A 26,786-nucleotide genomic window follows, 5' to 3' on the forward strand; every position below is an offset into this window, starting at 1 on the left:
CTACGGATCTGGACAGACGCGCCTTATCCGAAGCCATTTCAACGCTGACGCCAGCAGTAAGAGCCGCGGGTATGACTTTGCGCAGTCTGACAAGGATCCTTGTTCTTTCGTGGTTTGCGAAACGGCCTGCAACGAAGGGGTGCCCCTCCGACCCATGGCCAGCGGGCCAATTTACCGAGCCCGCCCCCGAAGAAACAACTAAGTTACGTTGGACAGTGGCTCGGTTAGTGCGTTCTGTTCCAAATGGTAGAGCCTCAATTATGCTGATGCCACATCGTGGTCTCTAGATATTGACCGGACTAGGTGAAAGGCTCTGAGTCCGAGAGGCCGCCTAGAACTGGCCGTGGCTGTCGCAAGCGGGTTATTTGCAATGACAGATTATCATCAGCTCAAGCGGAATGGATGCTTCAATTGAAGCTGCGCCGGGCCACACAAGCGCAACTTCCGCCCCGAAGTTGCAATCACTTGAACGCGCGTAAACCGTTAACCATCTGTCAAAAAGTCAAAACGGAACGTGGACGGGGAAAAGAGCCGAACTATGCAGGCCGTCGTCTGGTGTTACTTTGTCTGTCAGCTCCTGCAACTTGCGATTGACGACCTTTGATTCCAATTAACCTTGCCTCAACATCGGCCACCCCATGCGCCGCCAAGGTATGGGCTGACATCGAACACCAGAGACCGCGCCGTCCTTTTTTGTGCTCTAACTCCCAGAGTCGACATTATCTCCAGGCATTATGATAACTGGTCGGCGAAACAATAGAGCCAGGCCCAGCGAAGATGTTCAAGAGACAGAACTAGCATCAGGAAGGTTTCAGCGCGTCGTCTGCCCAGGCCGACGGTGGTCCAAGCACGCATCGGATGGGGGCCCATTTGACAGGGCTTGGTATCCCTGCAACCATGTCTCATCCAATAATGGCGCGGAAGACAAGGCCGAACTCCTGGCCATCGCCGCCTTCACGACGCCTGGTATCCATAAGGATACACATGTCTGGGGCCTGTCATGCCTGGGGTCCGTGACGTTGCATCATGTCGCTTGCAGCCGGTCAGGAACTCTAGTCCCTGTTGGCAGTTCTTTTCCTTCATGATGGCCAGACATCGACTGTAGTTTTCCATCTTTTATCATGGAATGAGACCTCGTATTGGCTTAGTTGCGTGGATGATCCGATCGTCTGATATCTAATCTAATTAACCATATTCTCTTCAAGACCGTCCCTTTATTTTTTCGTTTCTTCATCCATACATGTACTTCACTGACTGGTTGTAACCTTCGCCTTTTCCCGCCTTCATTTCTCTTCTATCCTCACTGCTGGTTCAGTTTTTATCTCTACCGGAGCTGGGCTCCACTTGTGCGACAACGAACCCCGACTGGAAATTCAGCAATCGGGCATGATGGAGAGGGATATGGAGAAGGGCGAATTTGATCCAGCGCGACCAGAAGAGAGCCATGTTGCACCGGAGAAGGCCCCGAGGAGGATGTCGTTCGCGAGACCGCCGCCGCCGCCCCCAAAAGACGAGCCTGCACGACCGATGACGAGCTCGACGAAGCGCCTTTCCTTCTCGACGACAATGAGTCAACGGAAGATCAAGTACGGGACCGGAAGACACTCGCAAACAGAACTGAGTCCTCAGCCAAATGATGACCCAGAGGATCCGTTGGTAGGTGCCGTCCAGCATCTCAAGGTGGACAGAGGCTAACTAGCGTGTCACAGAACTGGCCGCAATGGAAAAAGGAACTCAACTTCATCGCTCTACTAATGACCGTGGGCCTGATCGGAGGGATGAAGACGGCATACATGAGCGTCAATAGTGTTCTCGCCGTCAGATTTAATGTCTCTTATACAGCAGTGGCATCCTTGACGGCCGTACCGCTCGTCCTATCTGGCTTCACAGGTCTCTTCAGTCTGGCAGTATCAAAGATATGGGGTAAGAGGCCGGTCTACTTGGTCTCGGTGGTGTTGATCTTCATCGGCGCGATTTGGAACATGCGTGCGGGCAACAGCTTTGGGCAGTGCATGGGAGCGCGCATCTTTCAGGGCCTCGGCTGGGGTGCCTTTGATACACTTGTTCTCGGTTCAATACAGGACACTTACTTTGTAAGTTGGCTGAATGGGGTTCCTTGGCAAAATGCGGTTGGCACAGCCACTCACTGACGTCTATCTAGGAACACGAACGTAGCGCTCGCATCACAGTTTACCACGTCCTTTTAATTTCAACGACCTGGGGTGCACCTCTGTTCGGAGGCCTGGCTTCGTTCAACGCGGGCCGCTTCACCATCCAATTCGACATCATCAATGCCTTCCAGATCATTGCGATACCGCTGATCCTTTTTTGGTGCTCCCGAAACGGCTTACGACCGATGGTCTAGTGGCAGCGTCGCCCAAACCCCTGCGTCCGGGGTGTCGTGGATGTCGAAGCCTCCAAAGCCGCTCGGAAAGCCATCCGTCGAGGAAGTCAAGGCTTACCTGCGTACCATGAAGCCTCTATCTTTCTCCGGTATGAGAGATGTCCGGACGCTTCTCCAGGCCCCGCGAGCTTTCGTCGCGCCCACGACCCTGCTGCTCTTCGTCATTACCTTCATTCCGTACTGCGCGCTGTGGAGCTTGACGGAATCTCTGTCGCTCCTCTTCTTTCCCATGCCATGGATGCTCCGTGAGAACAGCATCGGGTCGCTCATGGCGGCGCCCTTTATTTTCTCAATACTCACCGCTACTGGCCTTGCCGTTTATCAAAAACGTCACGTCGGTTACTCCCCTTACCATACCTTTTGCACATTGGCTGGTGGGACTGTTCTCGCGGCTACTGGCATTCTTGCGTTTGGGCTCAAGACGCACGCCGTCATGTCCGAGGTGGCTGACGAGGATCCTGCCAGCGCCTTCAAGTTGGATGGCGTCGGCGCACATCTCTCCTTTCCTCTTCTGTCCTTCCTGTTGGGCTTCTTGGCGGCAGGCGTGACGGTTGTCGACACCGCAATCCGCCCCATCATCTGGCGGTCCACGCAGTTTACCTCGTCCAATATGAACGTGTGCCTGCGAAACGTGGCCGACATGAATGCTGGCGTGGCGTGCTGGAGGAACTTGTTCGCCGGGATTTTTGTCATGACGATTCCCAATGCCATTGTCATGTGGGCTGGCTTAAAGTCAACCGTCATCGGCCTCGGCGTCGCCCAGATCTTGGTCGCGATCGCGGTCTGTTGTACCTGGTGGTTGTACGACGAGCAAGTCAGGAGGATGGACGGACACGTCATGGGTCTGGTCGATTTGAGTATGTTGAAGAGAACTGGGAGCTTTTTTGATACGGATTGAGGGGCATCTGGCTGTGTGATATTTCGACTAATGATTGGGAATGATGGAATAATGAGCCAAAGACGGATGAAGGGAGTGAGTGAGATACATGGTGGCGCCTGCCTGAGTCGGACTCAGCCGGGGGCTCAGGGCAGATCCGGATGTCTGCGGGCACGAAGGGGATGTATTTGTTCCACGACTTTCTTTTGTTTGAGTGAGATACCACCAAGATCGGCGGCGAGAAGTGCGTCAGAGGGCCGGCGCGGGAGGAAACTTATGAGAGACAAGGGAGATTAAGAGTGAAGATGCGGGACGAAGAGAGGGGAGAAACTGGGAAGCCGGCGAGCCTTGGGTGGCATACAAGGTGAATTCATATAATCTTCCAGTCGACTTGGCAAAAGGGGAGGGGGGAGACACGAGTAATGGAAGAACAACACTCATTATTGCTTCTTATGAGTCCATGCTAAAATGTGAATTCATCTACTACCTGGAAAACACGAGAACCTCAAGGGTATCGTATTTTTCTCTTTCTTTTTGTCTTGCATTTGAAGCACGAGGATGCAGCGTGGTCCTGGTCGGGGAAATGAGGGTCGGAAGCGTCATGCGCGGATGGGATGGGGTCGGGGAGGGGTGGAGGGTCTCTGAGTTTCAGGGTGAGTGGTTTGCGCGAGGTGGGTTTGTCTTGGCTGATGGTGAGAGCAAACGGCTTGAGGGATATGCAGAAAGTCACGCTGCCTTGTCGCCCTTGGAAGAGAAGGCTTCTTGGACCAGGGGAGTTTTGAGGTTGTGGTTACGGAATCATGGCTATGTTCATGTTGCAATCATCGTGTCTAGTTGCCAGTCTGGTAATCTTCGTGGTGTGATCATGTCTCTTTGGAATGTCTGCCTAGAACTTTGGTACGTGTTTCTACACTAGAATGGTGACGGGACTGATTAAGATTGCGCTGTTAGGCTGGAGCATGCTCCGTCTGATGTTCGGACAGGGTCGAGGTTGGACTCGCCTGATGTTTGAGGCACTTGGTGTGTTGCGATTGGGTAAACCTGTTGGTTTGATCGTCTGGAGTTTTCGATGGCCGGGGGCGAGGGCGGCAGATGGTAGACGGGCGGAGGATTGGGGGCGTCCGTCGTCTGATCTTCGCGTGGGGCCGGGTAGGGAGCGTATGGTGGCTTTTTGCAGATTTGGACAGATGTGGTATTTCTTTTGATTTATTGTTATATTCCATCACGAAGAGAGAGGGTTCGCCTATGTCGTAAAAGTTGAGTTTTTTTTTTTTTCAAGGTGCTTTCCATGTTTGTTGACTGATCGGGGGGCAGACAAAGAAAATGGTGTTGTAATTCTTCCACGGCTGTAGACCGATTCTAATGGCTGCTTTCAGGTCCGCTTACTTTCGAAATGAAAGATGACTTGATCGGAAGAAATCTTCTGCGTGTGAGAGGAACATTGGACAAAGCCGGCGAATACCGTTGCTAGTATCCACAGTTAGTTATCGACTTTGGAATTGGCTGGGGCCAGTTTAGACTGAAGTGTGCTTGTCTATCATTACTAAAGTAGGTATATCTCTTAACTCGTCTCTTGATATTAACCTTCTTTTAAGTACGCCACCAGAAAACAATTCATCAATAACCTGACCCCTCCATCGACTTCTCGTGCCTTCCCTCTACCGTCGCCGTTGTAGGATTCCCGCCGATATTATGTACCAACCCCTCGTCAGCCCAAGCTTGACTCCTTCAAGACCGGCTACGTTGCTCATCATCATGTTGGCGCGAGAATTCTCTCGCTCAAATCAGGTTTTCTGGATCGCGAAGTTGAGGTTCTTTCTTTACATCCTCTCGACCTTCCTTCTCGGCTGCCCCATCTCCTGGTCCTCCACGGAACCAGTCGAAGTGATCTCCTCAGTGTGCATGGGTGCCTTGCGGTCAACCGAGATGCCGCGGGTCGTGCCAGTGCGGCGGAAGTATCGGAAATCGACAAAGGATACGACGGCGGTGTATGCGGCGAGGAGGCTACGCAAAGAAATCCCCAGTCAGTTCCCATGTCAAGGCGGACAATTAGCATGGAAATGGAGACTTACTTGAGGAAGATACCGCATCCAACGATAACCCAGCTGAGGATGCAGCTCGTTCCGACACAGCGCTGGATATTACCCTGGATGGACATGAAGACCACAGCGCCCCAAAAGACGGGCTCGAGACCGTTGAGGATGGCGTTGGCTTTCAGGGAAGCCCAACCCCGGCCTCGAGCCCAGTGCTGAGTTGCGATTTGGTAGATGATGAAGACCATGGATTTCACGGACTATGTAGATGCTCATGTTAGCTAACTCCATCCTTTGATTCTCGTCATTGAAGAGACTGCGCCAGAGTTGATCTGAGTCGTCCTGATGTGCTTGACGGCTGCAAAAAGAACAAGTGGGAAAAGCTTGACTTACTATACCCAAGGACATGGTGTTTGTACGTGTCACTGGACCGCCCTTGAGGAATATTCTGGCACCAGAGAGACCCATGACGATGTGAATCACAATGATTTGCACAATGTGTACCTTCATCATGTGCCGATTGTCGAACAGGGGCATACTGGCGAGTTTCTCCATCTTTGTTTTGGTGATAGGTCGTATTAAGTGGGCGGTGTGTGACGATGCACTCGGTGACGATGAGAGGGGATTCGAAAGGCTGAGGGTTTGCGGTGTTGAGAATATCTTGATGCTGCGAAGTTATGATTCCAAGATGCAAAGGGGATCAGGGAGGTATGCAGGTTTCTATATGAATTATCCATGCCCACGAAAGTTTACTCTATACGCGTACGGCCTTTCCAAGGCCAGTGTAATGATGAACCGCATCATCCGCAGGTGGTTTGACAAAGCTAGTATAGAAACCGAAAACGCCCAGCGTCAGTTAGAATGGCCGTGGTTGGGACGTCATGTCACTATCTCGAGGGAAAATGGCAGTGCAAATCAGCCCGTCGGTCTCGGTTTCCCATGGAAGTGGGCCTGGTTAACCCCTTGTTCTCATCCTACCAGCGAGCTTAATTGGCATTTCTGACAGCGGAGCGACTACCCGCACGCCGCCAAAAAAACCCAAAATGTCGGTCTCGGTTTACGGTGGCTTGTCAAACCCTGGTTCAATTAAGCGTTTAAGGTTCTGGTGGCACCGGGCTAGCCGTAAAGAGTCTCGCTGCCAAGGAAGAACCTAGACATGGTTGGTGACGATCTGCCATCTGAACATTGGATTGTTTGCCCCGGGAATCTGGTAATTAATGAGAATTTGAGATAAATGGCGAATGAGATCTCTTGAAATGTGTCCGTTGGTTGTTGGGATGCTGCGACGTGACAGTCTCGTGCCAGTTGAACCTTGAGGCCGTTCGTCTTGCGCGCGCGGATGTTTACTTGACCGGCCGAATCTTGGACTTCGACCCCCTAGCAAACAACCCTCATAACCTTGACTAACCTTGACAGCCCCGAACCCCCTTGCTCCACAATTGCTCATCATTCTCCAAAGCATCAGCTTACCTTACGGCTTACCGTACATGAAGATGGATTTCCCGACCAATTAAGATTCGGTGCTAGAGCGCACTTACTCTGGAACCTGAGGGGGGATGATTGGTGATGAGCAGGCCCGGATTCTCCGGTTAAATGGCACTAACGGCAGTCACAGACACTCAAAAGACGCATTGCGCCACGTCGCGAACTGGTTCTAGGCTTTTCGGTTTCTCTATCGCGGGGAAGCGATACAGAAACTCTAAAAGCTTTTCGGCGACCTGATACCCTTTTGATCTTCAGTCAATGAGAAAACGGAAGGTGCAACAATGGCGCGATGAGATCATGGATTCGTGGAGTTCAAGAGGGAGCGGTCTGAGTTATCCCGCCTTTTCGTCTATCGTACCTTGCTCATACTGCTGCTCGAGTAGCATATGGCAAAAAGCTTGATGCTCACGAAGTTCAGCTCCCCGTTGTATTTCGCCAACCTCAGACTTACCCAAGTTTCATTAGCTTCGTCGAAAGCGGCCTAACCCAACTGTTCTAAACCATTTTTGCCTGAATTCTTAATTAGAAACCGAGGTATTTTGCACGCAATCAACTGATTCGATATGTTCTTAAGTCCATGTGGGAAAGGCATCTGAGATTTTAGCGGGCACATCGAACTTCCGTTGGTTATGTCAAGCTCGACGAGACGACGCAAAGACGGAAATAGTTTAGACAACAATGAGAAATTCACAAACGGTCCAGAAGCTACATCTCGCATTCTCTCAATAAGCCTTAAATGAAACGATCAAAAACATCAAGGTTTCGCATGAGCTCCAAATAGTTGTCCATCAGCGATCTTCACCATACGGCTCACTCTCCACAACGAGCCGAAGGGCATATCTGGACACCTTTGATAGGGTAAATTAGAGCCAGAAGACGTCATATATCTGGAATCTGGGGCGTAATCTTCTCAGAGATGGATACATAAGCCGAGAGTTCCCTCGCTATGTGAGCGCAGGGCAGCTTTTAGCATAGTCTGTCAATGAGCTCGCCCTATGCCGGCATTGTCCTCTCGACTTACACTGAACGCCATTTTAGCCAAGATGTTGGTTAAACCACAGCCTTGACTCATACTTGCAATGAAAAGTTCCCAATATGTCGAAGGCTTCCACTAGATGCTGCAGCAGACGTGACGGGGATGGTGACTTCAGGCTCAATCATCCCGCCCGGATCAAAATAGGATTCGGCCATCGTTCTGACCAGCACCGATCGTTCTACGCTTTCTGTTATGACGAATGCTCTCTTTTGTGGAGTGGGATTCGGCTGGTCAAATATCCCCATCGACATGGGGGTGAGTGTCAAGGGCGCACCCAAGGACTGAATGGTGTCAGAGCCGGAGAGCGCAACTTTCTCATCTTTGAACAGACGTGAGTCGAATAGCCTTCCCATGGCGTCACTCAGTGATGCCGAAATGGCGGTGGCCATTTCGTAGCCGGGCTTTCGGTAGTTGGGGATGTTTACTCAGGGCTTCAAATCGCCATGCTCGTTCTGCATAAGTCCCATTGCGACGTTGGAATGCGGTTATTTCCAAGTATCGTGTGATGTGCCCCTATTCACGATCAAGCCATACAGGTCTTTCTTTAGTACAAGCCGGAAAGTGACGACTGTATTAGATGCATGTTGGCTAGTGATTTGGGTAGACAGGTGTACCAAGTTCTAGACTCGCGGAGACGAAATATCGATGAGCTCGAGTGACCGGTGTTGTGGCTATAAGGTTTTATACAGTGCCGTGCATTGATGCTCAAAGTTGAACAGAATGGCGTTGGATTGTCTTGTAGATAGGGTTCTAAGGATATGATGCTCGAATCCTTTGTGGCAATGTGCCGGATCCAGGAATTCTTCAGCCAGGTTCCCGAGCGCTCGCCTCAAAAAGGAACATTGTACGAAGAACTTACAGGTAAAGAGAACAATCTCACTAACCAGGGCGACTGAACCTGTGGCTCAAATCGATCATGTGAGTGGACCACCCTTCTCGAGTTTTAGGAGGGATGCTGTGGAGTTGAGTCTGGCCCAGGGCTCGCATGAGGACCCTCCACAGAGGCGTATCACGCTTTTCATGGAGTTTATAGCCATGAATGATCAATTTGACTCCCTTGCTGGTAATTTGAATGTCACCGGGGTCGTCAATCAACCCTAATACAGGACGAATATTTACACAGTTCCGAAAGTCAGAAAGCGAGTCAGCAAGTAGGTCTCGCTATCGTTGCTTGGGGGCACCATCCAGTTTCTCAGCTTCATTATGCCAAGCAAATATGGAGAGATCATTGCAGTCTTGTAGTATCTCTTCTTGAAGACAATAAAATGTTTTGGATCCCTCGTAATAGATGAGAGGCGAATTCACGTCAAAGATGGTAAGCAAGCTGTACGCGCGGTCCGCTCTTCGAGAGGTATGTCTTCTCGCGGCCTAGGACATTCGGCTGGCAATTGGCATGGAGCTCAGGCGGCTAGACTTCTCTAGGACGTAGGTGCTGATACAGCCGACATTCGATACCTGTTCGCGCATAGACTCCTCTGTGCCGCAAGCTGTCTACCCCTTATTGAAGAAGACTACCTCGTTCGGTGGCAGGAGCACTTGAAGTCCATCCCCGAGTAAATCAACAGCAGTGCTTGAAATCGACGCCCGTAGAAGCCACTGCTGGATTGACCATCGGCCGCTTGTGGCATCGCGAAATCTAAGACATGCGCGTAGCAGGATTGGTTTCGGTTTCTTGGTACCAGCGCAACATGGAATTGATAAATTCGGTTAGTTCGGCACTACTGTTCTTGCCGATGCAGCATATGTCGATGCAGATCCAATCTATGCCAGATCGCTTGGCAATCTCACACGTCTTGGCAATCTTTGCGCACTCCTTCTTTGTGAAAGTGACTGCGAGGTCTTGCATATCTTCATGCGACACTTCAGGTCGTCTTCATCCCACGTATGAGAGAGACTGACGGATTGCGCTCCCTTTGACCGTTCATGGAGTTCAAACGTTGTCGTGTTTATGAATCATATGCTGATAATTGAGCTAGTCACAGTTAAGATCGGGATTGATGATACTTTAGTTTGCAGTCGGTGAGGAGGAAGGGGATGGAGTTCACGGCGAACGTTTACCTTGGTCAAGAACCATTGGTCCATGCGGGCCACATTATCGGCCCTCAGGTAAACGAAGCCACGGGCTAATCGGACTTTACTCTACTCCTTATGATGGATGACATAGCCTCTAATCGTAAAGTGTTGTCGCGTTTGTGTGGGATCATCATTTGTTTCTTTTGTCAGCCTCTTGCCAAGATTTAAGTTCAGCAAGACCAGCTTAAATCAACGTAACCCTTCAAAATACTTAAGCATAATTACCAGCCAGTGGGCACTGAAATTAAACGACAGCAAAATTTAGACGTAAGAAGGTCTATCTTAACTATCTAGTTCGTATTTGCAAAATTCAACATGAGCTTATGGTTGACGGCATCTCAACTCTACTCTCTGATTTTGTATCTGATTTTGGTAGTGTTTCATACAAAGGCAGATTCAAAAAGGACATGTGCGAGTATCCGTTTTCTTTTACTTCTAATCTAAGCGAATCTTTTAACAATCTGGCTCGAGAAAATAATCCAGCATACTGTAGGCCAGAAACGTGCCTGAACAGGTGAAATTGATAAATAGGTTGACAGGTAATGGATATTTGGCGACGTTCATTTCAATTTCACTAACAATCGTGGGCAACTTTCCTAAGCCTTCTAGACGTATATACTGGAATAAATAGGGCTGACTTCCAAGCCTTGAATACGTCCATAGATTCAGACCTTCCGATGAGAAGGTCCTCACGCAAGGTAGTTTTTGGAATATTTCATTGTAACAGACCTATCCTAATGAAAGGGCAAAGAAGGCTGCTTGGTAGATGTCAGCACCTGGAAGATATTGATGGCTAAGTTCATGATCGTCTAAATAGCCTATGAAGATCTGAGAGACAAGCAATGGCATACTTGCGTGATTGACCCGCGCGGATCGCCACCAAATGGAATCCATACTTCTCACGCTTAGAAAGGACCAGTGTGGTATTGTCAGCTCTTCCTCATTTCGTCAGCGCGTGCTCGTTTTGTAACGTTGCATCGATAAGTTGGCCTCAAAATTTCCCTGGACCAAAGCATTCAGGCGCGCTGTTGACTATACTGAGATGGTGGCATCAAAGCCGTCATCATTCGACGAAACTAGGTAAGCAACGAGTATTTCGTCCGTAAACACCCTTCTCGCATACCATCCTTCCCTCTTCGTTCATTCGTATCGATCATGGTCGCTGCCTGAGAGTAGGCAAGGGATCTTCATCGAGAAGGTCTCAAATCACCTGGACTAGCTTAACGACTGGTGGGCGACTAGACAGACGGGTTAGGACTCCAACCCCCACGGAGCTAGTCTCCCCGTACATCGGAGGCTGAAATCACAGCGCGATCACCGTAAGGTGCCAGGATGCTGATCCATGAACCCTTTGGAGGATTAACGAAGTGAGTCGAATTGCATATTCACCGAGACGCATCATGTACTAGGAGCATAATATTGCTCGGGCCGAGACCACTAGGTTGAATGATTGGCTGCGAAAGCTTCCGCTCCGGGCTAAGAGCTCCCCTGTCATATTTCACATTGTCTGCGCCTCTGTCAAATACTGTTGGCTGTTTGATAACGGTCCAGTCTTACTACATATCCGGAGGCGGACAAGTGCCCTGGTTGCCTGTGATAAGTTATAGCGTGCGGCTTTAGCCGGCACTCTGGGGTGGACGTAGATCCTTGCCAAGTCGTTCATGATAAGATATGCCGCGTCGGAGCAACGGGACCAGAAGATGAGGCACAACGGGATGCAGGGGCCTCAAAGGAGATCTTACTTGGCACTTTTGCCAACGAATAGACGCCGACCTAATCGGAAATCATGCACAAGCGACAAGGATTATGATCCAAAAAGGTTTCCGTCGCTCAAATTTCGTGAACAGCGGCTCACAACCGAGATCCGCGCTTGCTCAGACCGCACCGAGATCCGCTTTGAACAGTACATGTAAATACTTTGCCATCCGTTTTTGTCTAGTCGTCGCCCGGGAGGCGTGCGATGGGCCAACGTCTCGGTTCGCGCCGGGCTTAGCGGCATGCGTAGTGTCTTCGGCTAAGCATATCAAGACTCATGGCATATTGCTTTGGGCTTTCGTCTATGTTTGCCAAGTCAGGAAGCCCGTCAAGCAAGCTTACGTATGCGTGTCAGCACGACCAATGTTTGTGTTCCAATCCCACTTCCTACATACCTTCCTTCACCCCGATCAGTCAATTTACAAACATACTAGCACCTACAACAATCGATGGTGGCAGTCTTCGTGTTTCTTCCTACACCATCCCTATCCTCTTTCCCACACCCGGACCGACTTTTGCTCAAAAATGATCTCAAGTGCGCTGGAGAGGCAGCCGCCGCAGCCAGATGAGAAGTCGGTGAGCACGGGGCCAGTCTTGGTACCAAACCCTCCCTCACTTAGCGAAGAGCAGTATGATGTGAATGAGAATCTGTCCCCTCGAGACAGCGGGAGAGCAGCTTGGACGAGTCTAATTGCTGTCTCCGTCATTGCAATGGCCACCTGGGGTGAGTCATTATGAGATTCGCCGTACCGCAAGCCATTATACAAGTTGACAATCATGGATATAGGCTTTGGAGCTACTCAGGGCGTGTTTCGAGAATACTATTTCAAGACTCCTCCTCTGCAAGGGAATCAACTAGTCGCTTCTACAGGCCTGCTGGTGGTGGTGAGTACGCTTCATGTGCGTTTGTACCACTGAACTGAAGTTTGCTAGGGCCTACTGCAAACCCTGCCGCCGTTTCTGCTCAAGATCATCACAGCATACCCCCACTATAGACGCTACATGATGTGGAGTGGTATGGTGCTAGTGGTAGCATCCTCAATTGGCGCTGCTTTCTCGACTACTGTAAGCAGTTTGCAAACATTCTTCGTCTTTGAATGAAAGTTTTAACAGTCTTTCATAGGCTGTTCAGGTCATCATGACCCAAGGGCTCATGTATGGGTTCTCGAGCGGCCTTCTCTTCGCACCTTGCTTAAGCTTCGTGGACGAGTGGTTTCTCAACCGTCGTGGTCTTGCCAATGGCATATTGTATGATGCCCAGAACCTCATAGACAACAGGGCGACTAGCTTACTTGACGGTGTCAGTTTCGGAGCCCCCAATATTGCGGCCGCTGGTCTTTCTCCCATATTTTCCGTTCTGCTGAAGCGCTTCGGGCCTCGTACAACTCTGATTGGATGGGCCGTCTTTACAGCAGTGATATTATCGCTCGGGATTCTCTCCGTCCGCCCTCGGCGTACAAGTAAATCGGAAATGGAGGCTGCAGCTCGACAATCATCGTCTACTACCAGAGTATTCAGAAAGCCGGTGTTCTGGCTCTTTGTTTTCTCGATGACGCTCCAAAGTTTGGCAAACAATCTACCGGCAAACTACCTGCCCAGTTACGCTACGGACCTCGGTGTCTCGCCAGAGAAAGGTGCCTTGTTGGTCACATTCTTGTCACTGTTTGGGATCATCGGTCAAATCTCGCTGGGAGCCTTAACGTGAGTGGAATGGCCTAAAAGTCTACGTATGGCTCGTTGCTAATAAGCGGATACACCAGAGATGCGATCGGACCTTTGATACCCATGCTGCTAAGCACCCTCGTCAGCAGCTTTGCGGTCTTCGTTGTATGGGGATTGGGCAGATACTACTGGAATATGGTGATTACTTCGATCTTATTTGGAGCATTTGCCTTCAGCTTCATGGTTCTGCGAAGCCATATGGCGGCCATTGCGGTCGACGATCCCGAGCGGCCGGCTGAGGAACTCTTTGTCTCCGGTATCCTCCTATTCACCAGAGGTGTCATAGGTGTGGCATCAGGCTATATAGCTGCGGCTGTTCTCCAAAACAGCGAGAATATTGGAGTACAACCTGGGTACGGTGCTGGAAAGTGGCGATCATTCATCATTCTCCTGGGAACCACAATGACAGCAGCCACCCTAGGAGCATTCGGTCTGTTAAAGAAACGAAAGACAACTTAGAAACTTGCAATTTTTAACATAAGAGTCAATGAATGAGATCGATTCAGACGTGAGCAGAAATACAGGAGAATCGTATTTGAGGCTTGCCTTCGCAATGGGTGCCGATGGGACACAATTCAAATCCTGGTGAATATATGGATACTAACAGCATATCGGCTAATTACTCGTACATCGCCAAAGCGAGAAAGTGAAATCCTCTATCTATCAGGCAGAACTCTCATAAGTCCTCCGTTGTGTGTCTTTGAGTCAAGATGGTCGCATATTTCACGCTTCGGTTTTGCATTCTATTTGAGGATCAAAATTTACATTTGAGAAGACCCTGCAATTAAGCAAGATTTTGTTGAAAAGAATACAAGCATACATTGCTTAGCGTATAGGTCCAGTATACAACTTCAAAGCAGAGATGATGCAAATTTCTATGTTGCCCCCACCAGCCCGTCTGTAACTCGGTGGCCCCGAACAGAATAGTACTCGCAATTTTTTACAAGAGTTCCTTTCCCAGTCTCTGCGTCGAAGACGTAGCAACCATTTCTGACAATGTTGGGCGGCGTGTAGAGATGAAGCGAAACGGCAAATTCGGTACTGTTATTCCACATCTTGTGCACACCCTGGTCATCGCTCATGTAAGCCACATGGTTCTCTGTATAGACTGATTCCAAAGCCATATGCATGCTTTCATTCCTGTCACCTAAGGCGACCAAGTTGGTTTCTCGGTTCGTTTCTTGGGGAAAGTCGTAGCGTGTCTCCGTCAGACTTCCTTTGAGAATCTTCATCAAGCAGTGTGCGTTGCTATGACTGTGGATGGGGCTTCCCTTGCCGGGTGTCCAGACGAGAACCAACTGTATCCTCACAAGTTAGCAATGGACGAGGATCTTTGAGCGTCACAGGTCTTACCAAGTTACTCTTGCCGTTACCCTCGTCTACAAGGTTCCGAGTATATGCCATGCTAGGATCGGCAAGTGCAAAGGCTCTCCAGTCTTTCTCGTTGCTGGTATAATTCTTCATAAGATCCATCAACAAGTCAAGGTCGATATCATCGCAGGTCAAACCTGAAGAACCGAGAGCGTCTTTCAGGGCTTCCACAAGCTCATCGAACTTGCTAAGACCTTTCAGGCTAAGTGTATCCTCGAAATGCGGCATTGTAAGAAACTTGGACTTGTCTTGACTCAACATCAGCCCAATGTGTGAATTGGTCGAGAGGGCGGCAATTATAGTTTTCCGTTCTCAACCTCGTTGTCTGATCTCTAAGCCATGCTCCCGTGTAAGTCCTAATACCTCCATAACAAAACCTTTACAGACTTCACTGAAATTCAAATCTTTGTCCAGTTTTCTGGAGTCTGCCTAGTTGAGCTATTCGCCCCGGGCCTGATTCCAGTCGGGGCTGACATGCATAATGATGTCTGTGATTATCTCGAAAATAATATGGTTATCAACTCACGTCGTTCTCAAACTTGAGTCGAGCAGGGAAGCCGAGGTGACCAGTAGTGTAAAAGTGATTGCGCCGAGACATGGCTACGACTCCATCCCGATCCTTCCCCCCACATCCTCACCGGGCCATCCTCTCCCTGCAATGCAACGCTTACATTCCCGTTCCGCCGTGTTTTGTGTTAGCGGCGAACGCCTCCCAAACTTTGTATTTGCACTTTCCTTTTCTAGTCATAAGTTTGTCGTGATCCTATAAGAAAGATGAGCATGCGGATATCGGGTACCGATTGCCGGCATTTTCTGAGGGGGTAATTATGTTCCTTTGCGACAGCCGCATGGGTACTAGGAAATACAAGCTCAACGCTCCCACATAAGTAAGATGACAGCCAGGGTAAGACAACGCCCCTGCTAACCCCTACGCCGAGTGCTTGCATCCGCCTTGTTCCGAATTTCAGCCTCGGCTGGAATTTGGCGCCCTGTGGAACATGTACGATGTTCATAAGAGGAAAACTTGAACACCTTAGGCTTGAAGATAAGTCCATCGAGCGAGGGGATTCTGTCAAAAGTTCCGTAATTTAGGCAGTCAGCGGACGCAGCCGCGAGGCGCATTCTGCTATTACTTACAGTCCGAGACAAGGAGGTCGAGAAGGCATGGAGGTACAACAAAGAAACATTGGAAAAGAAGGGAGGATGTTTCTTGTAGCTTGGTAAGAGGGCAATCTACAAATTGAAGATGATTGTCATGTTATCGAAATGTATTCAGCTGAGGCCGAGTGAACAAGATTCATGGCCTGATCTCCAGGTCAGACGAGGTAGAGTGGAAGATGCATAGATGTGATTGGCCCCTGCGACGGCTATAGGATCAGCAAGGCGTCGAAAGGACGCGTAAGTGGGTGTAACTATCCATAATATCGAAGTTGAGCACAGTTGCCGGCCGAGAGGAAAGCTCTTTCCAAGATTGCGACTGGATAAAGTATTTTAATCAGTTTTATGATCTATCCAGAGAGCTCGCCTACCTCAACATCTTGCTTCTTTCACCCCGTCACCAGTCGTAGTACGTTTACAATATCATATCTGATTTCTCTCACTTCCTCAAGATGACCGTGGCTGGTTCAAAAAAGATGGATGGTGCTTCTGCACCCTACGCACCGACGGCAAACCTAGATACTGTGGTTTTCTCCAAAGTCCTAGACCGCGATCCAGCGACCATGGAAAAGATCATCTCTGCCTGCGAGAATGTTGGATTCTTTTACTTGGACATCTCCGACCAGTATTCTGCAACAATGCTGGAGAACCTTGACAAGTTGAACATTGTTATGAAAGACTGGTTCGACCAGCCAACCGCCGCGAAGCGCAAAGAACTGGCTATTAGCATGGCATCTCATGGGTTTGTCAAAGCCGTCATTCTAATTTGAGCTATCATTACTTTATTTAGTGAGGGTGACTGACTTGTTGCCCTAAGTTATAAGCCAATTGGTTCTCAGGCTGGAACGCACGGAGGCCGAGATGGTTGGGAAGTTCTCAAGGTAAGCATTGGTGAGACTTATAATTACAGACAGCGACGATTCTAACAACTGTAAAGACGGGTAGCTTCGAATTGGCCGGACGATGGGGTCTACCGCCAGTGGTAGAAGACAATCTCCAGGCATTCACCTCTTTCCAAAGCCAGTGTCACTACATTACTCGAGTGCTTCTTGATCGTATTTCAAACGCTCTGGGGCTGAAGGGAGCGCAGAGCCTCAATCACTTCCACCGGAGCGACTGCCCGTCTAAGAGTGCGCTTGCCTTCCTGCATTACATCCCCATGGATCCAACCGGGGGTTATGCCGGACATAATGTTCACACGGACTATGGTACCCTGACGCTTGTCTTTGCGCCGCAGTGGGGGTTGCAAGTCCTTTCAACTCCCGAAACATCGCCACCGTCGTCAGCCTCCTCCTCGGTGTCTCACGAATCAGATGAAAGTCTCGATAGTGGCTACCACAGGGGACTCAGTGAGAGCCACGTCGAAGCTCACCCGAAGAAAGAAAAGGCGGAAGAACCCTTGGAGTGGCAGTATGTCGAGCCGCGTCCTGGCTGCGCCGTTGTCAATGTGGCTGATGTGCTACGGTTCTTGACACGCGATAGGCTCAAGTCAGCTGTTCATCGGGTGCTTCCGCTACCTGACGTGGATCGCTATTCTGTCACATATTTTCTGAGACCAAGTGACGACGTTGAGTTCATTGATGGAGAAGGCCGGCTGACAAACGTCATGGACTGGTATGACCGCAAGAATAATATGTACGAAGCTTCTTATGGGGCTCAGGACAGGTCTTTGCTCATCGGAGGGTTGTACAAGGAGGTCTAATAGATCTCTAGGAAGGTCGCTTTCTTTTGAAATCCGCAGCATCTTGGAGGGGTACATTCAGAATACATAGTGTCAAAGAAGTGCTAGAATTTCAATTGCTCTCTAATTAGTGTCTGGTCTTCTTCACTTCCCCGCTCTTGGATATTCCTCTCAAGTCGAACATCACATTATATTGCATTATAGAAAGCCTTAACAATGAGATTAAAGTAAATAAAAATTATCGAATCACAGTAAATACAAGTCCATAGTTATAGTCTAAAAAGTTATGAAATCTATGGAAGGGAAAAGACTTCATATCCAAGCGAGGCGATCAAGCGAAGTTAAGCTTAAAAACTTTAAATCCACCCAGAACCCTCGTCTAGAATATCTGCTCCGGATCGTACTTACTTACGACCTCTTTAAAAAATTAAACGTTCTCTTAACCGTAAGTACTAAGGGGATCCTATAATCCATCGGCATATCCCAAGTACTCCCATTCCACATCAACACTCTAGGAAACATAATAATCTTTCAGTTCCTAACGCAAGGCAGCAAGCTACTTTCAGGCCTCTTTCTCAGCATCGGTAGATCGAACTATATGCTACATTTAGAACAAAATCGCATTTTCGTCCTCGTGGTCCATCCCTATCATATTACCTCCTCGCTCTGTTAAGTATTAGAAGAGAAGCGTTAGCATAGCCTAGAAAGTAATATAGTTCAGGAAGTCAACATCCTAGGTAGCCTTCTAACCCTTAATAAACTCGCCCTAGGCTTAGATAGCGCGGCGTATAAAGCGGATATCATTCTTACCCGTCAGAATAAACCAAATCTAATGGTATCCGATCAGCTCCTCCAGCTTAACAGTCATATTTAAATAGCTATTATAGCGAAGGGTATTTGCTATCTAAGGTCCGATCGTCTAGAAATCCTTGTAGGCTAGTACCTACTCGGAGTCAGATATATTATAAAGAGCGGCTAAGACGACTATACCAGCAGTAGGTAAGTATACCCAGAACGTAACGGCTAAACCCTTAGTATAGTTAGGAATATTCTCGACCTACTTAACGTAGGCAGCGATATGTTATTCGGTGGTGTTAAGAGGGTAAACGACCTGTCCACCCCAGATGTTAACGACGTCAATCATCTACATATCAACACGTGTAACTATCCCAAAGTTACTCAAACCGCCTTTCAGCGCTTTATATAGATCGGGGTAGTTGTCCCTGTTAGCATTAACGGCCTCGCCGCTAGCGAGCACAACCTCGAAATTAATAACATTATCGCAACCAAGTCCGACGTCTGCGCTAAAGAAGTTGTTACCACCGCCAGTTAAAAACCCAGCAACGCTGATAATTAAAGTACGCCCGCCTAGTACCGTTACCCCATAAAGCTCGAGCGCAGAGTAAACATCACGCCAAAATACGCCGGCCCCAATACTAGCGATCTTAATCTCGGAGAAGTATTCGACTTAGTTAATCAAGCTCATATTAATAGTAATACCTTCCTCAACTTAAAATAACATCAGTAGATGTGTATTAAACAGGACTAACAGGTAAAAACTAAGTTAGTTATGATAAACTTATTATTAGAAGCACCAGCCCATATTATGTAGCCACCACCACGGATAGCCCAGCTATACGTAGTTTTCTTTAAAATGTTAATAGTCAAAAACACCTCTGCTATAGAAGTAGGCTATACAATATAATAAGGGCTAAGCTAGGCCGAAACTAAGAAGTACGATTCATCGCGTATTTTATAGTCATCCGTATTCGGGTAGAGGACCCTAAAACCAGCAGTCTCGAGAATTTTACACTAGCATACAGAGCTTAGTATTACAAACGTCTTCATAGATTCATACTTAGTCTTTAAACTTACGCAGGGCGTTACTATAGTATCGTTATATACAGCTTCTACTAGAGTTACGAACGCTACGGTAACGGTCAAGGTCGGTGTTAGATTCTTTATCTCGAACCTATTAAAGCATTAAAAAAAGGAAGGAAAGTAAGGCCGGTAGTTAGAAAAAAAAAAATAAAAAAATAGGAAACAGATCTACTACTCTAACGTAAGACAAAATTCCAGCAGGCTAAGAGGTTAAGAACGCCGATCACCGGCTATAAGTCCTAAAGTTCACCTAGCGCCCGAAATTACGAAAAGTTCAGGTATGCATATCGTTAGATACGATAAAATGCAGGGATAAGGATAGGGATACATAGATACTATGGGGTAGATCAACCAACAGCATTAAACCAACGCAAGAGATTTCTATTTCCTCTTTCAGGGGGCTTTTGAGGGCATAGTTACCGTCTTTAAATACCTAAAAAGTAGAACAGTCATAGGGCTCTCGCGTAAGAACTAAGTACGCTCCAAAATTTTACCTCTAAATAAGTAGGAATGCTCATCTATTATCCTGCTAAGAGCCCAATAGAGTGAGGGCAAATTGCCGAAAAAGGGCGTAATAATTTTCCATGCTGAATGTGGCTTCTCAAATCCCCGTAGGGCACGGAACTGCAATCTTTCCTACCGTGGTCTCTCAGGCGTATTCGAGATCGATGCTATCGTGGTCACACAGAGCCTGCAAGTCGCCATTACCTTTTCGTGGTTTCTGCTTTCCGGAACGGGAGAAACCTCAAGGAGTTTTTCCCAATGTTGGATCGTTCAGTGTCTAATTACCAACGACCAGAATCTGCGATGAGAATTCTTGTTCATCACTTGAACAGGGGCTTGACTTGGCAAAATTGGCGTTGGCTCTGTATGAGCCGATTTGGTCAATGAAATCGCACCTCCTTTCGGTCATTGTGTTTGCTACATGTATTGCAGACATGTAATTGGCTGGACAACACCCCACAGAGGTTGGGCTGACGGTGGAGTACCCTCGAAGGATCCTACTATTGCAACGCAAACAGTCCGTATGCACGCAGCACTGCAACCTGATGTGACATTACACTACAGTGAACTCTCCAGGACCCAGATTCCGGACCTGTATCAGCCGTATGCGACAGCTCTTCTGACAAGGATTACTCCTCTGTTGGACGTTTTCCAACGCCGCCCTTGATTGACAGCATCAAATTTTGTCCCGCAGATGATGTCGACAAGGTTTTTCAAAGTTGCAGCGTTGTCCATGGAAGGACATGATCGAAAGCCGTGATTTCAAGCTTGATTGGCGGACACATGGGCTGAGTACGCGTCATCGTCAATAGCTCCATCAGTTGGTGCTTGTACACTTTGCAGTCGACCTTGACTGCCTCCTTTGAATTCCCATACCCCAGATTCGGCCAAGATCAACGATCATTATTGGACTCTAAGGAGCAGAGTACCTCGGAGATGTCTGCCACAGTCCGAATGCAATAGAAGCAGAAGATCAAGCTAAATCTTTTGGAGCTCTACCAGAAGAGTGATCGCGCTGAAAATTTGAAGGCTCACCACCAAGCTCCTGCTCATGATTGTGCAAGGCTGCTGCGATATACACAACGCGTGAAGCGAGGTATCGTACCGGGCTTAGAAATTGCATACTAGCTGCTACCCCAGTTTGAAGTGGTTCACTCCTTACTATGTGGGAAACAGGGCCAAGGCGATCTCCGTCCGCCAGGATGTTTTTATTTTTCCATAAGGTGTTGGTAGCTGCTCAATCTGCCGGAATCTCGAACAAGCTGTACCGGTAATAGATAAGGGAAAAAAGGATAGAAACTCGACACCCCCATACCGATTACCTCCCAACCCCAAATTTGCGAAAGGCATTTTACGTCTGAATCTATTCGCAGTACCTTACGCTGAGGCTTCACGTCCGATGAAGCAAACTTGTAGAGTCAGCTCTTGACAAGTATAGGTATGTTCACAAAAGCACGCTTCCACTGATCTTGACGCATATTCTGGCCTGACTGCGGGCAGTTTCTTCACTCCTTCGCTCGAATATGTCGTTTCCCACTGTTCAAGGCACCGAGGTATTGCTGGAACCCCCTAAGAACTACCACCTGAACTTCACCCACCCATTCAAAGACACTGCGACTATCAGCTCAAGCTACTGGGCTTTTGGAATCGAATTTAGCGTCGCCCTCTCGTTTCTGTTGCAGCGCGTATACACAGCTACTGTCATTGTTCGCCAGTGGCGTAGCGATGATTGTGGGATGATTGCCCAATGACCTGTTCTGTTCACAGCCGCTGACTAGGTGCTCAAGTTATGATTCTCGCAGCATGGCTTTTAACGACTATTGCTCAGTGTCTAATTCTCCTTTGCCTTTTTCACGGTGTTCTTGGGGTTCATATATGGGAAATTTCCCTCGAAGACGCCATATGGGAGACGACGGTAAGCATGAGTTGGTCCCAAAGCCTCTGCACTCGCGAATGCTAGGTCTATCTTTGCTCACTACTTTTTTTGCGATCTAGCTCATCCACGCTACGACGTTGACAGTAACACCGGGGACCGTTCTTGCGAAGCTTGTGCTTTGCATATTCTACTACCGATTGTCGCCGATTGTATGGTATCGCTACGCCATTATCACTACGTCTGTCATTACTATTGCGGCGTTCACCGCTGTATGGTTCGCAGTCCAATTCGCTTGTTCCCCGATTTCGGCTGCATGGAATCTGCGACTTTACACTGGAACAAACTGCATCGACCGCCCTCCCGTTTACATGCTCCAAGCTATCATGGGCGGCGTGACTGATGTCATGCTCATGGCTCTACCTTTGCCTATTATTCTGCGACTTCAAATGTCGTGGAAGCATAAGACGGCACTGATCGCGTGGTTCGGTACTGGTCTTATCACGTTGGGTGCTGCTGTTGCGCGCTTAGTTATCTTGATACCAAGTTTGAAAAACTCAGACACCACATTTGTGTTAGCCCAGGGCACACTATGGCTCATTGTTGAAGCCAATCTAATCATCATCTGTGGCTCGTTGCCTACTTTTCGTGTTTTTTTGAACCACGTCGCGCCCAAAATCCTTGGCGAGTCAGCCAGTCGTAACAGCAACGACAATGAACGCACCCCTCCGGCTGGAATGCGGTATGCTCTAAGGACGTTTGGCAGCTCGCAGCCGAAACGGAGGCATTTTGACACCATTGACGAACTAGAGCTTGGCGAACGACCCTATGGATCAGAGGTGAGATGGAAGGCAGATACTGAACTGGTAATCTCGGCTCTATCACGGGGGAAAATGAGGAGGCATACGGAAGCAAGTGACGAGGAGGCTATCGTCAAGATAGGGCAAGAATCTAGTGCTCACTCCTCGCACTGAACGTAGCAAGCTCAGCTTTACTGGCTGGACATTACAATCCTGTTACTTCAATCCGAGGTAATGATTGGAAATGCTCCGCAACTTGCAACAAGACAAAGCTATTCATCTCAAAGAGAATGCAGAATAAAGGCGAGGCAGAAAGGTCGGAAACCGAAAGGTGGGGCAAGTTCATAATTTGACTTCGCACATGCACCGATGCGACTTGGTTCCTACGTCCATCAGGATATGAGAGAAAACCTTCGCCTATTCAGGAAATCCACAGCTCATATACGATATGGATCACATAGATTTCTTAGAGGACGGTTGAATCACCGATTACAAGCTCAATGCACTGGCCAATACACTCCCGCCTCGCAGCTTCACAGCAGAATCATGAGATCAAGCCGGCCTAATCACGAGTTGTGATTCAGGGTGTATGTTATATCATTGCGATCTTCTCATCAATGGACGCAGGTATACCTTACGTCTCTATGAAATTTGATTTATTCAAGTCATTTTGAGATTTGGTCTTGCTCTCTGGTGGTCGGGAGGGTGTGACACCTTGGTGCCCAGCTGTTGGTTGTACCCGAAAGGTCCCTTCCTGGTCCAACCATTTTCAGGCACATGTCCGTATTACCTGCATAACGAGAATATTTCCAAGGTCTTGGCGTATCCAATTCCAATCTGCGCTACAGTTCTTCTACTCCGCGAATGATTGGCCAAGAGGAATATGCAGCCTACGACCAAGCATAATAGCAGGGAGCAACACTTAATCTGACAACCTGTTGAACGAAGGTATGGGTAGCGTAACTGGTGGTGTATTGCTTGAACCAGACAAGAGATATGTAGGCGAGCGACAGCCCCTATTATACATTCAGTGCTCAGAGAGCCCCTGCACATGTGTCACCACTGTTGGGTCGACATTTCAACAACCAACAGCAACGAACGGCCCAGGCAGCTTGCGTCCTACTCCACGGGAGAATCTGCGAAGCACGAGCCGAGCAAAGCTAGCCTACCAGCTGCGCCGTTTTTCTCATTCGAAAATGGAAAATGCAACAACAGATACGACGCGTGGAGCAATGCGAAACGCCCCTTCGAATAGATTTCAGTAATTTACAGAAGGTCACCAACAAGTGGTGGAAACCGAAAGCGAGTTACTTCTCTTGACAGCCCCTGATATGATCAAATCCAGTCTCTATGCGCATGAGCAACAAAAGACCGGTCGACTGATGCCTTAAGAGGAAGGCCTCAGCCACGTCCTACGCGTTTGATTCTGCGAGGATCTACTCTACTGAGTAAGTTTGGATATGGCTTCAGTGGTACGGTATATCGCTTCAGTGGTTCTATCCTCTCTGCCCACACTTGTAGCATCAATATCCTTCGGAACCGCCCGCAGCATTCGGTCCAATGCTGCATACCAATTGACAGGGGTTTGTCAGCGCATTAATGGGAATATGTTGGTTCGAGGAATGAAATGCTACCGACTCACATTGCAGTGCGATGTCCTCATTTAGGGAAGCCTCTCCGGTCCAACTTTCTTCTTGAACGACACTGGGTACGCCGTCACCATTCGATCCTACTACTCTGGCGATGTTCAGGACGTTCGATATTCATGCATCTTCAAGCCCACGACTTCGCAGCAGGTTTCAGACGCCATCAAGGCACTTAGCAACGACCCCGCCGGCTGCTGGACCGTGGCGATACGTAGCGGTGGCCACTCACCTTTCCCGTCGAACAACACTGCCAACGGCGTGACTATCGATCTCGGAGGCATGAGTTCCATTAGCCACACGGACAATTCTCATATGCAGGGACATGGCATTGCAGCGATTGGCACCGGTGGGCGATGGGGTGATGTGTACTCCGCGCTCAACGAACACGGTGTGATGACTACAGGCGGACGCAAAGGCCACGTTGGTGTGGACGTCAGTCACTCTCCCTCTTTCGCCGGACTCAAGGATTCGGGACCTGTTATTGACACAAGAGCAACTGCCCCAAATTCGAGTTCGTCAAGCAACTCGCAGGGACATTTGGTTTGTACAACGTATGGTTTACGTAAAGCTTCCACGCAACCATGGCGATGGGCCACAAAGTCCTCGGAATTTTCGAGACCCTCATCGTGGGCATGAAGGAACAGATTGAAGAATATGCTACCATAACGTTTGTTATGACTCTCCTTTCAACTAACTATGCCAATAACGGGCCGAACGTTTTGGGGTTGAACGAAGAATTGACACAGCCATCCGTTGTGCTCCAAGTCGAGTGCTTGCTTCCAACGCCAGATGACGAGGTCTTTTTGACGGAAAGGTTTGAAGCAGTCATAATTGAGATCGCTGACTACGCTGCAAGTACTCAGCAGAGTAAATGGTTCAAGTATATCAACTACGTATACCAGACAGCCTAAGTCTCACTTCAGTCATACGGGGGCAATAATCAGGACTTTTTGGAGAAAGTGGCGCAGCTATATGACCCTAATTTCTTCTTTGAACATAGGGTATCAGGAGGCTTCAAAGTTTTGAAAAGCATTTAAAAGGAACACTAGATGAGATTTGTCAGAAATTTGAATCCGCGTGTTTTAAAACCCAGACTTCATGCGAGTATTCTGATGGACTACATCACTATCTCACGAAGCATCCCGACTACGAAGTCATTCACTGAATTTATTATTTTTATTGACAACTTAATGGAATGTGTGGAGAAGATCCGCGTCCAAAGCGTCTGAAGTCTTCTCTGTAACTTTGTAGATATTGAGCGTTTTGAAGATGGCAGTCAGCGATAACAGTTTATACCAGCATCGATGACTTGAAGATTCGTTTAGTCTAGACGTTCGATCATTGTTGTCTCGTAGCTCCAGCCCAACTTACTTCCACGGAGGTCGAAGGCGCGAGCGGTTGTGGTGAATGCTTCGTTGTCATTATGGTTGCTGACTCCGGCCTCAATAACGAGGATATTAGCATTCGGATTCTTATCCAAGCGTTTAGCAACAACGGAACCCGCTGTGCCACCCAAGATCATGTCAGAAATGTTGCACAAAAGAGTTTAGAACGTTTACTCGCCAGTAACGACGGTGGAATCAATGTATTCGGAGGTGTCTTCAACGGCCATCTTGAGCTTTGGTGGTCGGAGATTGTGACAAGGTGACTTCTGATGAGTGACTCTTGAACTCGATTGAGTCTCGAGCGGAAGAAGCAGGATGATCTGCCAGATAAACAAATGACTTAGAAATAGAGATCAAGGTTTTCTTTATACAAATTACAGATCTTGTAGTTGATTGTAATATATGCAATCCGGGATGGCGGCATCTAAGCTACTTGCACGCTCTGGTGCCGATGTTCTGGAATGCCAACAACCCATGTCACCAGGGGAGGTCTGACTGATTCACACCGTCAGGACCTTGTTGCGGATGTTTGAATAGTCTGACGCAGTGAATTGGCATTGGACACACGGCTAGCAAATCTCGAGAAGCATGGCTGACTGCTCGCGGCGGAACCCCACAGCTTGCTCGGATTTGAGGAAAGGTCGATAACAGAGGCCGGCGACTGGTATTATTGAACGATCTTAAAAGCGTTGACAGAGGTTCCTGACGATAGGCAAGCTACTAGATATACCATCAGAGACTTCCATTAAGCGACGGCATCAAGGAACAATCACCACGTTGAATACATGTTGACTTGATGGGTGTGGCGTTCGGCCCTACTCTCTGAGCCCCGTTTTCAGCCGTTGCTCGTCAATTGGGCATCTCTCACTGACAAGCTTGGTGAGCTGTCCAACCAACCCGCCGAAATTTAAAGCCTCCTTCTGGGCATCCTCAGTATTCGCATCTTACATGACAAAATTGCTGAACATCGCCCGTCCACAACGTTCTGAATGGAAGCTCAATTACTCAGCACGGCTAGTTCTGCAGCTCTAATTGTTTTCAGGTCAATTTGCAATGCACTTTTCAATAGCTTTCCTGAATATTGTCAAATCTAGGCTTGCGG

General features: G+C 48.5%; 4 protein-coding genes across 4 annotated transcripts; 2 read left to right on the top strand and 2 right to left on the bottom strand.

The window, feature by feature from the left end:
• Nucleotides 1-1,389: 1,389 nt before the first annotated feature.
• On the top strand, nt 1,390-3,302 carry N0V96_007126 (uncharacterized protein; the record flags this gene model as incomplete). The annotated part of the gene is made up of 3 exons (XM_065757931.1): nt 1,390-1,680; nt 1,710-2,093; nt 2,424-3,302. 3 exons carry the CDS (start codon nt 1,390-1,392, stop codon nt 3,300-3,302), a joined length of 1,554 nt encoding a protein of 517 aa, XP_065613454.1.
• A 1,799-nt stretch (nt 3,303-5,101) lies between these two features.
• N0V96_007127 (uncharacterized protein) lies at nt 5,102-5,869 on the bottom strand (the record flags this gene model as incomplete). Its single annotated transcript, XM_053196250.1, has 3 exons — nt 5,102-5,285; nt 5,354-5,574; nt 5,708-5,869. The coding sequence occupies 3 exons, from the start codon at nt 5,867-5,869 to the stop codon at nt 5,102-5,104; spliced, it is 567 nt and encodes a 188-aa protein (XP_053046369.1).
• An 8,456-nt stretch (nt 5,870-14,325) lies between these two features.
• On the bottom strand, nt 14,326-14,984 carry N0V96_007128 (uncharacterized protein; the record flags this gene model as incomplete). Its single annotated transcript, XM_065757932.1, has 3 exons — nt 14,326-14,349; nt 14,675-14,683; nt 14,739-14,984. The coding sequence occupies 3 exons, from the start codon at nt 14,982-14,984 to the stop codon at nt 14,326-14,328; spliced, it is 279 nt and encodes a 92-aa protein (XP_065613455.1).
• A 1,406-nt stretch (nt 14,985-16,390) lies between these two features.
• On the top strand, nt 16,391-16,684 carry N0V96_007129 (uncharacterized protein; the record flags this gene model as incomplete). Its single annotated transcript, XM_065757933.1, has 2 exons — nt 16,391-16,397; nt 16,461-16,684. The coding sequence occupies 2 exons, from the start codon at nt 16,391-16,393 to the stop codon at nt 16,682-16,684; spliced, it is 231 nt and encodes a 76-aa protein (XP_065613456.1).
• Nucleotides 16,685-26,786: the final 10,102 nt, after the last annotated feature.

Source organism: Colletotrichum fioriniae, assembly GCF_027942845.1.
Source record: "Colletotrichum fioriniae strain IMI 355084 chromosome Unknown scaffold_8, whole genome shotgun sequence".
NCBI lineage: Eukaryota > Fungi > Ascomycota > Sordariomycetes > Glomerellales > Glomerellaceae > Colletotrichum > Colletotrichum fioriniae.